The 13,074-nt window shown below is 39.8% G+C and overlaps 1 protein-coding gene across 5 annotated transcripts in view; it reads right to left on the bottom strand.

Moving 5' to 3' along the window:
- RGS22 (regulator of G protein signaling 22) overlaps positions 1-8,660 on the bottom strand; it is a 66,597-nt gene extending 57,937 nt beyond the window's left edge. For 4 of the 5 annotated variants that reach the window (XM_027717606.2, XM_027717602.2, XM_027717603.2 and 1 more), the window contains exons 1-3: positions 8,523-8,659; positions 7,922-7,950; positions 3,625-3,687 (exon numbers count right to left, since the gene is read on the bottom strand). In XM_027717606.2, the coding sequence (XP_027573407.2) occupies positions 3,625-3,687; positions 7,922-7,950; positions 8,523-8,547 (117 nt within the window). In that variant the 5' untranslated portion in view covers positions 8,548-8,659. Of the gene's footprint in view, positions 1-3,624; positions 3,688-7,921; positions 7,951-8,522 lie in introns of all 5 variants that reach the window. The other variant, XM_039382370.1, reaches the window with a different exon arrangement.
- Between the last annotated feature and the right edge of the window lie 4,414 nt (positions 8,661-13,074).

Raw genomic sequence — 13,074 nt, 5'->3', positions numbered from 1 at the left:
GAACAACTACCAAATCTGAGGTTGATAATATTGTGGTCACTTGGCAGATTACTGCTGCTAGGGAAACCAACAGCCAGGGACTTGCAACCAAAGCATCATCTCCTGGATGTGCTTCAGCTGAGGCTCAGTTAGGTATTTCGTCTCTAGTGCAACAACTTGAGGTTTCAAAGAGGAGCAGCGTGCCTCCCTTAGGATCACTGCTAACTGGAAAATGAGGGGTAAGACCCCAGCATGGACTTGGGGTGGAACAAGCAGCAGGCAGCCTGCAGAGTGCAGGAGAAACAAACTGACATTACTACGCTTGCTTTCAATGCTGAGCCTGGATGGCAATTTCTGACTTCTGAATTTTCATTCCTGACTAAACATATTCTTGGATGTTTTTAATACGTGGATCAAAGATTCAAATTCTAGGGCTGCCTGACCACCAGTAATGGAAATGTATCAAGGCCAATGTTTCTCTTAAATCTTTCATTTTACATTAGTTACTAAGGAAGGTGTAACTCGTTTGTGTGTCATGTAATTGGTTTCTGCTACTGTGAAATCACTGTATTACTGGCAATAACTGCCCTCTTGAGGTTATTTGTATTACATCTTTCAGAAATATTTCTGTACAAACTATCCTTCATTACAGTATGCAGATCTTTGGAGTACTTAGATATTCATGTCAGATTGTATTAAATATCATTATAACAAGTGGATCACTTAAAGGATACACTGTAAATCAAAGCAAAAAAAACCATGAAAAATCTGCTGCTGCTATAGCAAGTCCCCAGTGATACAATTTTCCGTATGCTAATGGTGCCTCATAAATCAATGCAGAGGCAGCCTCTTAAAATAAGCATATGCTACCCCTGCTTTCTTGTATCAAGTCACACAATATTTTTAGTTTAACTTGTTGCCTAACTACTAGCACACCTGGGTAATACTGTTCCCAGGCAACAGCATATAAGCACAACAAGAATAAAGCAATGGAAATTTCAATGCGGTGTTTTAGTAGAAGCCTTCTGAGAAGGAGAGGAAAATTGGGAATGTAAGGTATTCAAACCACAGAACTCAAGGCATTAAAAGAACTTAATCCTGAAGAGGGTAAATACTTAGGAAAAGATCAAAGAGAAAATAAAACCAATTATGAGAACATTACAGTTAAAAATAGATAATAGAGCATCTGTTTTCATGAAGATATGTTAATATGTGTAAGAGAGACCATGTGTCATCTTAGAAGCTACCAAGATTACCAGCGTAAAATAGTGTTTACCCAGGAGTGACTGTGAACTCTTTTCTGTGGGCTTCAGAGCCATCAGGAGTGCCTGGACAATTGCTGCGGTTTAGAGCTGCTGAGCTGCGCCAGGACTGTGGGCTGAGGAGCCCTCTGAGGCCAAGGAGAATTTTGGCCTCTAACAGATGTCCTGAAATCTGTTCATGTCCAAGGATACCAAGAGACTAAGCAAGCTAAACTTCTTACCCACTCCGTCCTCTGAGATTTGGGGAAAACTTGAAGCATAGTTTCCAAATAAGCAGCAAAGGCATAAAGGACGGTATTCCTGCGCTAAGAACAATCTGGCACATGGAAGGAGGCCTGGGTTTAAAAGCTGAATAGTTAGGCTTGGATTTAGTCAGATATTGTAGAGCAGCTGCAGGGGGGAGGTGGAGGATGTTGGAGAAAGAAAAAGCCCCAGCCCCTCTCACCACACACTTTCTTCCATCTGTGTCTCTCTAGCTTTGAAAAAATTATTCTTAGGAATCTTGCAGTGTGGTGAAAGCACATAAAGGCTGAGCTCCTGAGAGAAGTTAGTATTGGTGCTGTGCACAAAATCCACACATCTGAATATCTTCCGATTCTATTTTAAGCTTAAAAATTGGCATGGGGAGCCCATTCTATCACCTTTAGTTGTGCAATTTCCATTATATGTGTACATTTACACAAATCTGTGATGTGGCTTAGAGAGCACAGCTATGTCTAGTTCAGTTTGGTAAGCCAAATCATTCAGTTATGAATCATAACTGAATTTATTTCACTAATGGCTGCACCAGAGTATGAGGTCCAAGGAGCATCAAGAAACATTCTGCCCCTTCCTAACACTGGTGGTGGTTCCTACCAAGCGAGTTGCAGGAATGGGTATATGTTCTTGTAGTGTAGCCTGTTGGACTGCAGTGCCTTAGGAGGGGGACAGGCTGTGGGACAGCTCTGTGGTACATTGGGTGGGAGCCACGAGTGACACTGTGGAAAACCTGTGCCACTTGGCAAGGGAGTATGGGTGTAAGGTGTGGGGATGAAGAGAATGGGGATAGTCAAGGCCAAGACTACAAAGATGAAGTTGGATGATGCTGCCATATTGAAGGAGCAGGACCATATATTTGACTCTCATGACAATGTGGGGAAGCAGTATAGTTGATGGGGAAAAGGAGCAAAATATAGGGCAACTAGTTAAAAATAGGTCACTGGTTATGGTAGTCTAACTGTAACTGGATCAGCACACAGATTATAGTGTAAGCCTGCACACTTCTAGCTGCAGAAGGGAGAGGAAGAGGAGGGAAGTGCCAACTTTGAGGCCTTCAAAGCCATGAATAGAAATAGAGTTGGTTTTGAGCTTAAATGTATATTAATCACTGAGTGCATTGCCACAAGATTGTAAAAGGACAAACATTTGTTATATCATCATGATGTGATACTGGAATAGAATTGGACTCCTTATACTTTTAAAATAAGTATTTATGTGTCTTTTTCATTTCCTATTCTTATTATTTTAGTGCACTGTGATCTAAATAATTAATAACATAAATTTAAATACATAAATAGCCTGGAGGTCCTGGTGGACAACAAGCAGTTCATGAGCCAACAGTGTGTCCCTGTGGCCAAGAAGGTCTGGTGTACATTAGGAGGAGCATTGCCAGCAGCTCGAGGGCTCCTCAGTACAAGAGAGACATGGAGCTCCTGAAGGAGGTCAGGCACAGGGTGACAAAGACAATTAAAAGACTGGAACATCTCTGTTATGTGGAAAGGCTGAGGGAACTGGGCCCATTCAGCCTCAAGAGCAGACAAATGAGAGGGGCCCTTACTAACGTCTGTAAGTATCCGAAGGGAAGGTGTCAAGACGATGGAGCCAGGCTCTTCTGGGTGGTGCTGAGCAATAGGACAAGAGGCAAGAGGCAGAAACTGATGCACAGGAAGTTCCACCTGAACATGAGGAAGAACAACTTGCCTGTGTGGGTGACTGCACACTGAACAGGTTGCCCAGAGAGGTTATGGAGTCTCCCTCACTGGAGATATTCAACAACTGTCTGGATGCAATCCTGTGCCATGTACTCTAGGATGACCTGCTTGAGCAGGGAGGTTGGACCAGATAACCCACTGTTGTCCCTTCTAGCCTTACCCATGCCGTGATTCTGTGATTCTTTAGCTTAGCAAAATAAAATCTGTCCTCAGAAGTCCAGATACTGTGCTACTTTTCCAGATACTGATAATATTGAGCAGTAAGAGTTGCTACCATTGAAACACAGACATATTGTAAAAGTCATTTAACTAGCAAGCAGCAAAATGTAAAATTTTCTAAGATGGATTAAGTTACTCTTAATTTTAGTATGGTGTTTCTTGAATTTTGCAAGGGATTTCTGTAAGTTACTTACCGGAAGACTCAAAAATTCATTAAAGTAGTCCACAAGCATATCATCTGTGGCTAAGCATTCTTCCTATAGAAAGACAAAACCACAAAGCAAGGCTTGTAGTAATCTGTGCTAACATGGTTTGAATGCACTATTCCCTCAAACAATGTTTTTTTCATGAGATATGACATGGAAACTTTTGCAAAATATTATTTCCCACTTTTGAGAATATAATCATTGCATCACTGTTATATTGCAACCATTGCACACTCCTGAGATCCTTAGCAATTTAAAAAACACAAACAAAGGTAAATCCTATGTCAATAAATTTACAGATAAAGCCTTCATAAACCCAACAGCTTCTAAATGCTGAAAATCTGGATGTTTATTTTTGAAAAAATGTGCATAAGCTAACAGTCTAGAAATTCCCTACATTGTACCTTTCTCTCTTTCATTTGGAAAAAAGGGGAATTTACCCAGGGCCACCAGGGCCACCTTCTGCTCTCACACTGCTGCTTGGGGATGTTTGGGGAATAAAAGGGAGTTCTCTGACCTATATTATGGCTTAACAAGCAAGCCGTGTATGCCATACTTTGAATCTGACAGAACTGGGAGGCTTCCTGTTGATCTCATCAGAAGTGAAGACTGCATCTGCAGGTGTTTTTGTATCCTTTCTGACCTCTGCATTTTAAATCCTGCTAACAAGACTCAAAAAATTTTGAATAGAAATTGAATTTTTTTGCTGTTGACAAACCCAAAATTATGGATCCAAATCTTTCTTCTACTGTACTCAATACCACCACCATCCCCATTTCAATTCAATAGAGGGTAAAAGTAGAACACTATTCCATTGGTCTTCAGATATGTGTCTTCAGTATAATGAAGACACCTAAATATTTTTTATAGTTTCTAGAATATTCTTATTTCTGCCTTGCAAGGCAAAGAAAATGCACCTAAATCTGATGTATTTGCCAATATCAGCAAAGGTCTTGTGACACAAATCTTTTTTCTCTTTCTTAAGTTCATAGCATTGAACTGCACTAGTGAGGAATAGCACTAAAGAGAGGTTATGCACAGTGTACATCATATCAAGTGTAGGCAGGCAGTATCTTGATCTAAACCCCATTGGTATAAACAGAGACAGCTCAGGCTCAGGTAAGGAAGAAATCTGAGCTAACATACTTTAATATGAGCCCAGGAAGGCTCTTGTTTGCTGCACAACAAGTCAGAACCAGACCTGATGGTGTTTGCCTGGCCCTAGTCTGCCAACATTTATTCCTTAGTACTTGTGGTTGCTCTTGTGACTGATACAGGACAGGCAAGTTAGCTCATGCTCTTCCCTAGAAAACACTGACAATGCTGAAAGCAAGGCTTTCTGCATTACAGAGGTCGTGCTTTATTTGGACCACAGGCCTGTGGCCCAATGCAATTGCAGTACCATGCACCTAGAGATGTTTGGGCACTGATTAAACAGGAGGATTTATTTACGACTATGCAGGTAACATGTGTTTTTAATTTCCCAAGGATATAATTCTCTGTAGTTCCATATAACAGCAAGAAATGTAAACACAGTGGTTGATTAATCAATAAAATGTTTATGATGTTATTAATGCAAGCTTTACTGCTCACTGATCTTACTGCATCTATACACAACAAACTTTCCTCTGGTTTTGGAGGGTTTTTTGTAGACAGTCTTATTTTCACTTGAAATCACAGTTGCACTTTCATATTTGCACATTATAAGTTTTGGAGTTGCATGTACAATACTATAGCTTAGATTTTTGTGTCGGGAAGCATTTCGTTTCATCTTTCCTGCTGCACAGTCTAAATTATGACTATAAAAAGCTGCCTTTCATGAAGAATTGCAACTGGAGGTTAAGGTGTGCTAAAAATTGGTCCAAAACTGTTTCATGCAATTTTTGTATGAATAGGAATATCTTGAGCCTGATTTCTATCACTCTTTAAACATTGAAAGGAATTTTAAAATCATTTTGGCATGGTATACAATAATTTCTTAGGTATTTGCTGGAAACAAACCTAATGACTTCTATCTATAGCATTTGATACCTTTCTCTATTACTGCCATCATGAAAAAGTACAGAAACACAGAAATATTATTAGACATCAAAGGGGAAGTTGAATGTGGATAAAAGTAGCACTATATTGCAAGATTTGCATTTCATGTTGCAGCACCCACTAAAACGATAAATACCTCTCCACCTTTGACAAATATATAAAACATGACATCTTTAAATGTCAAAAGCTGAAAGTTAATATAAAACCCTATACTAAATAGAACTCTGACAGCTTCATGCCTGCGTGTGAAGTTCACCTGGAGTCAGACATACCCAGTCATATTAAGGAGCCTGCAGAATCCGGGTTTAATGCAATCTAAATATGCAGTTAGGAGATGCTCTCATGTACATATTTATATATGTCAGATACATTTTATGTATAGAATCATAGAATCATAGAATTGTTTAATTGTAAAAGACCTCTAAGATCATCAAATCCAACTGTTAACCTGGCACTACCAAGCCTACCCCTAAACCATGTCTCCAAGTGCAACAGCCACATGTCTTTTAAATACTTCCAGGGATAGTGACTCAACCACTTCTCTGGGCAGCCTGTTCCAATGCTTGACAAAACTTTTGGTGGCAAAATTTTCCTAATATTCAACCTAAACCTCCCCTGGCAGAGCTTCAGGCCATTTCCACTTTTTCCTATTGCTTGTTACTTGGGAGAAAAATAACTGCATCTGCAAACTTGCTGAGGGTGCACTTGATCCACTCATCCAGGTTGTCAATAAAGATATTAAATAGGACTGGCCTCAGTACTGAGCCCTGGGGAACCCCAGTAATGTCCAGCTGCCAACTGGATTTAACTCACTCCATTCACCACCACTCCCTGGGCATGGCCATCCAGCCAGTGTTTTTACCCATCAAACAGTGCACCTGTCCACATCATGGGAAGCCAGTTTCTCCACAAGAATGCTGTGGGAGATGGTGTCGAAGGCGCTACTGAAGTCCAAGTAGACAACATCCATAGACTTTCCCTCATCCACTAAATGAGTCACCCTGCCAAGTGTGATCAGATTTGTCAAGCAGGACATGTTTTTCCTAAACCCATACTGGCTGGGCTGATCCCCTGGTTGTACTGCACATGCCACGTTATGGCACTCAAGATGATCTGCTCCATGATGTTCTCCAGCACCAATATCAGGCTGACAGGCCTGTAGTTCCCCGGATCTTCTTTCCAACTGTTCTTATAGAGGAGCTTCACATTTTCCAACTTTGTCACCTGGGACCTCCCAGCTGACCAGGACTGCTGGTAAATGATTGAAAGTGTCTCAGTGAACACTTTCACCACCTCTGTCAGTACCCCTGGGTGAATTCCATCTGGCCCCATGGACTTGTGCAGGTCTAAGTGGCATAGCAGGTCACTGGCCATTCCCTCCTGGATTATAGGGGCTCCATTCTTCTCCCTGTCTCTGTCTACCAGCTCATGGGCACCTTGACAATTACTGCTCTTGTTGATAAAGACTGAGGCAAAGAAAGTATTAAGTACCTCAGCCTTTTCCTCATCCTTTGTCACTATGTTTCTTCCCACATCCAGCAAAGGATGGAGATTCTCCTTGGCCCTCCTTTTGTTGTTGATGTATTTGTAGAAACACTTTTTGTTGTATTTCACAGCAGTGGCCACATTAAGTTCTATATGGGATTTGACCTTTCTAATTTTCTCCCTGCGTGACCTCACAACATCCTTGTGATACTCCTGAGCTGCCTATCCCTTCTTCTCACTGAGTTCCAGTCAAAGTTCTCTTGTCCTTTCTCACCCCTGGCTTGTCTTTTGGCATATGGGGAAAGCCTGCTCCTCTACCTTTAAGATTTACATATATTTACATATTCACATATATATATTTACAGATTTACAGTTTTATATATACCTTTCAAACAAGACGACAAACACCAGGGAACTCCTAAAATGAGCTATGAGCAAAGACCAGAAAATGCAAAGTAAGGAGACTGTTAAATCCATCATGCTGAACCTTCCAGTTGGTTGTTTCCTTCCTTCACCCTGATTGTCTTTCTTTTCTATTTCCATCTTTATTCTCCATAGTCTCTTGTTATTCTTTTTCCTAATTATTTTAAAATTAAGTATTATTTTGTCTGAGAAAATTGTAAGAAATTACTCAGTACTCCATACTTACAAAGCAAAGAAATGAGAAAAGAGACAACAGTTTCCCAAATGGTTTTGTTGCTTTTTTTGCTCTATAGCTGCACAACAAAAATAATGATCAAGCCTTATAAAGCATACTTACGAACACTTCTTCTGTTATACATGGAGGTTCTGAAAAACATAAATGAAATAGTGTATGTTATCCAAGCAATACAGTCAAGCTGGTTCAACTAGGATTACAATACAGAAACAAAAAGTATTGAGGCATGACACCCTTTCCTGGATATTCTGAAATAAAATTACTTAGCCTGAGGAAATAAAATAAAATAAAAACATGTAGCAATGTTGACCCATGCATAAAAAGGTTAACTACCACAAGAATTATTTAAATATAATTCAAGTATTATTTAACTATGTTATTTCTCATACATGTCAGTTAACTTCTTGTCAGCTTTCCTCTGCAAAACTGATTACTAGAAGCTAGGTGATTTTAACGAAAATACAGATTTATACGAGACTCTTGGAGCTTTGAACAGTGAATATTAAGAAATATCTGATAAAATTAAGAAGATACAATTGTGAATGTTCCCAGATAACCAAATCTCACTCACTCTTTTCGTGTCACCACCTCTGTGTCTGTCTGTACCCCTGTCACGTCTCTGTGCCTGGGGCCGTCACCGTGGGGCCAGACCCCTCGTCTGACACGGATCCAGCCCATACCCTGCGTGGAAATTGCGACGTACCTGTGGTGAGCCTCTTCGACTGCATCCTGGAGCTGCCGACCTGGGCCGCGGAGGTGAAACGCCGGAGGGCAGAGCAGCAGGAGCAGCTGCGGAACCGCCGGGCCTGGCCGGGCCTGCGGCCGCCGCGGGCAGCGCGGAGGGGTTGCCATGGCGCTGCGGGCGGCACCGCCTCAGCCGCAGCCGAGCGCCCCGGGGGTGATCGTCCCAGAGGAGGTGCCTGAGAACCAGGAACGAATCTGAGGATACTTGTAGCCAGAAATGAAATTAAAGTCTCCGAGAATTATAGTTTCTTCCTTGGTTCGAGGGGGTAACTCCAGGATATAAGAAAAAGGCACATTTCTGGAATGGTCAGTGAAAGCTGTGTGCAAAGAAGGAATTCAGGCTCCTATTTGAGGATCTCAGTGGGCTTTAGGTGTTCCACAGCTGGGACCTGATAAACATCCTACCTAGAGAGTATCTGATACTAGAACTGCATAAATCCTTCAGGGGGTTTTGGCATGAAAGTTCTCTCAAAGGTTCTCCACTGCTGCTTATTTCCAGACCAGCACTGCTTTTAGTAGCTTAGCAAAAATCCCGCTGGGATCAGTTATACAAGATGTCACGTATGCAAGTTAAGTGAAGGGCTCCTTTGAGAGGCCTAATCCATCCACTGTGCTCAGGAAGTGCCCAAAATGGTCAAGACCCTCCCATTCCCAGCAAAATCTGTCATTTGTGCCCCCTTTCATGGAATAGTACAGTATCTCCAGCCATACACCTCAGCTGTGAAAAAAAGTTCTATTTTAATTCATACATGACTTTGGTGGAATTCATGATTAAGTAAAAACTGCACATGCTCAGGGACTGCAACTTAACGTCCAGGAACTGATGGCTGTTCAAAGTGAACAAGCAGCAAATCAAATATAATTGAGGCAGGGAAAATGGCTTCATCTCCTAGAAACAAACGATATTTTGCACCCTCTACTCCAGATGTGTCTTCCCACTCCTGGGGATGCCTGCCCAAATACCACAGTCACTGCTCTAATTGCTAAATGTCAGAATGATACTTCTAATTGTCTTCATGTAATATTGCTAGGTGTCTGATCAGCTTTTTAGGGTGGTTTGGGTTTGGGTTTTTTTTCATTTAAGGGGAGAAAAGTATTTCCAAAGACCTAAGAGATTAGCTGAATAATGTCTTAGTCAAGATACACATTTCAGTCAAAAGTTTTGTATATATGTGAAGAGCATATTCAAGAGAAGCAAAGAATAAAATATAAAAATTCAAACAAATGAGCTATGGACAATTTAAATATTATTACTCTGATGAAGTATTAACTATTTTTAAGTTCTTTGTATGTGGATTCTATTCAATAAGACATGACAAACAGTAATTTAATGCTTAATGACATACACACACTTTCCTAGTGCTATATATCAGGACACGTTCTATTGTCACTATGAAATATTTCAAATAGGTATACCTAATGTATATGTAAGAGAAATATGCTTTGCAAGATAGCCCATAAAAGTTAAACCTTTGCAACAGGCAGAAGAATTGTGCTCCATTGTATCATCTGGCTGGATTGTCTCATAACCAAACTACTTAATATGATTTTAAGTTTAGGCTAATGTTGATTTCACTCATTTTCCCCAGCCCCTTTTTCTTTCTGATGTAGACATAAACATAGACTTCAGTGTATAACTTTCTCCTAAACTTCCCTAGTTGCTTGTATTTTTCAAAGAAAAAACAATGGAAACATGACTGAATATGCTTTTTTTTTTTAATTAGAAGTGGGAGCTACAAGTCAGCTAAGATACAACTGAAGTCTGTAAAGGATTCAATTAAAAAATAAAATAAAATAAAATAAAATAAAATAAAATAAAATAAAATAAAATAAAATAAAATAAAATAAAATAAAATAAAATAAAATAAAATGGTCCTTTTTCTCTCCTTCTGTCATCTACTATATTTCAATATAAAACTCTTAGGTCTTTATGCTTTTTGTCACGTGCTTCAAAGATGGCATTTTGGATTAAGCTCATCAGGAAATACACACTGTACTCTCTCACAGAGAAGCTGTCAGCAGTCATCATCGCTTTCTCATAATCTTACTTAACAACACACACTTAGGTCAAATACTTTGTGTATATGCATTTCAGTCCTGATTTTATATTGCCAGTTGAAAGTTCACCAGCTGGAGAGGCTGAGATATAAAGATTAAGCTCATTTTCCTCATTTTTCACATTTTTCTCTTTCCATGCTCTTTTTTTAATTTTTGTTATTATTTATCTTAGCAGAAGTGCAGGCCCACAGAATGTTTCATAAATACAGTCAAAGCCATGATCTATCCCAAAACACATCTGATCTTGTAGAAAAAAATGAATGGCTAGGTAGGAAGAAGAATAAGTTCTAAAAAAGATTATACCAGTAAAATACTAGACAAAGAAAGGCAAAATAATAAAAGTATGTCTTATATTGTTAGATTTTTTTAGAAAATGGTAATCTAGAAAAAGGTCTGCACAGGAAGAGATCTGCACAGGAAGACAAGTGAAAGGAAAACATAAATTGGTCCACTTCATACCTGCTGGCATCTTCCTCCCCTGCTCATTACTGAAGAGCCATTTGGAGAGGTGAACTTTCAGTCAAGATTTAAATCTGTTCTTTCCTCTTTAATTTTCTGAAATTCATACTTTTGGCCATTTATCGGGGAGAGCATTTCAAAATATCACCCAGGCAAAACAGATCAAAACTGCTGAGAGAACTTTTTGCACTCAAAGAACCACACGTATAAGCTATGCCAGCTTCCTGGGTGAGCAAATCTCCTTGGGATTTGTGCAAATAAAGATAAGACATAAAATGAATTACTTTAGTAAATCCATAAAATGAATTACTTTAGTAAATCCAAATGCACACTTGCATTTTTAGGTGTGAAACAGTGTTTGATTGCTGGCAGTGGTCACAATGAAATCATGAACTTTCTCATAATTAATTACTAATTCAAAAGGAAGCAAATACTACTAACAAAAATGCAGATACACCTTTGGAGAGATTCTCAAAGACAGCTATTGATTTTCAATAGAAGTGCCCAATCTCAAACATAAGTGGGCATTTCTTCATGTGATATCTTTAATACCTAAATATCTTAACAGAAATCCAACTTTAGTTAAATGTAACTACTGTTTCTTTTTTTGGATGATTACCACATAGATTTTAGCTTTGCATTTGAAAGCAATGATCTCATAAACTGAAAACAGGTGCTAGGAAACCTATTTAAATATTGACTGCAGAAATGCAAAAATGAGAGTCAGACACTCAGAGGGAAGTACAAATTTATTGTCATACAGCTGGACCTGAAATGCCTAAAATTATTCCATTGGCAAAATACCAGAGGCTGCCTCTTGTGATGGTACAGCCTGTGTTGAATCTGATAGTTCTAGTCTACTGGCACAGTTTAATGCAATGTTGTGGCTGTCAGAAAAAGTTAATGTGAACACCTGAGGAAATTATTATATACAAGCAGTCAAAAGAATTCTAAAAGGAGGAAAAAAAAACCCTTCCCAAAGATAGCCTAGGTGAAGAGAAAAAAGTGTTTAAAAATAAAATAGGATGGGCCAATGGCATCCCAGCCTGTGTCAAAAATAATGTGGCCAGCAGGACCAGGGCAGTGGTTGTCCCCCTGTACTCAGCACTGGCAAGGCTGTACCTTGAGTCCTGTGTTCAGTTCTGGACCCTTCTCTACAGGAAAGACATTGAGGAGCTGGAGTGAGTCCAGAGAAGGATAACAGAGCTGGTGAATGGTCTGGAGCACAAGTTTGATGAGAAGTGGCTGAGGGAGCTGGGGGTGTTTAGCCTGGAGAAGAGGATGCTCACTCTCTACAACCACCTGAAAGGAGGTTGTAGCAAGGTAGGGGTGGGGCTGTTCTCCCAGGTAGCAGGCAATAGGACAAAAGGAAATAGCATCAAGTTGTGCCAGAGAAGGTCTAGATTGGACATTAGGAAAAAAATCTTCACCAAAAGGATGTCAAGCACTGGAACAAGGAAGTAGTTGAGTCACTACCCCTGAAGGTATTTAAGGGGTGCGTAGAGTGGCACTTAGGGACATGGTTTGATGGTGGAATTTGCAGTGCCAGGTTAAGGGTTGGAATGGATGATCTTAGAGGTCTTTTCCAACTTAAAGAATTTTATGATTCTAGAAATGGTAAAGGAAGAAATGTGACATCTTTGGGCTATCAACATTAGAAACTTCAGAGGGAAGTCCAAAGAGCTTGACCTCTACAAAAGTCTTATTTGGATAGTCACTGGAGAATACTTTTTGACTTTTCCATGCCACCAATGGCCCAAGGATTCCTATAACAATTTTATATTATCAGGACAATGTAGAGGTGTTTTATCAAATTTAAAGGCTTTAAGTAAGGTTTGATTTCCATTTGCCTAACATGGGGTTTTTTTAACATAAAGGGAATACCAGAGACATACCTGGAAAGTGAACGGGAATTTGGAAGGACCACGTAGCAGTTTGTGATACATACTTGTACTCTTACTACCTCCTACCTGCCAGCTGCCTACTTCATAACT

This window comes from Pipra filicauda, unplaced genomic scaffold (assembly GCF_003945595.2).
Source record: "Pipra filicauda isolate LSUMZ 115617 unplaced genomic scaffold, ASM394559v2 scaffold110_size2237424_pilon, whole genome shotgun sequence".
NCBI classification, from domain to species: Eukaryota; Metazoa; Chordata; class Aves; order Passeriformes; family Pipridae; genus Pipra; species Pipra filicauda.
The sequence above is the reverse complement of the archived record's forward strand: the minus strand, read 5'-3'. Positions and strand labels throughout refer to the sequence as shown.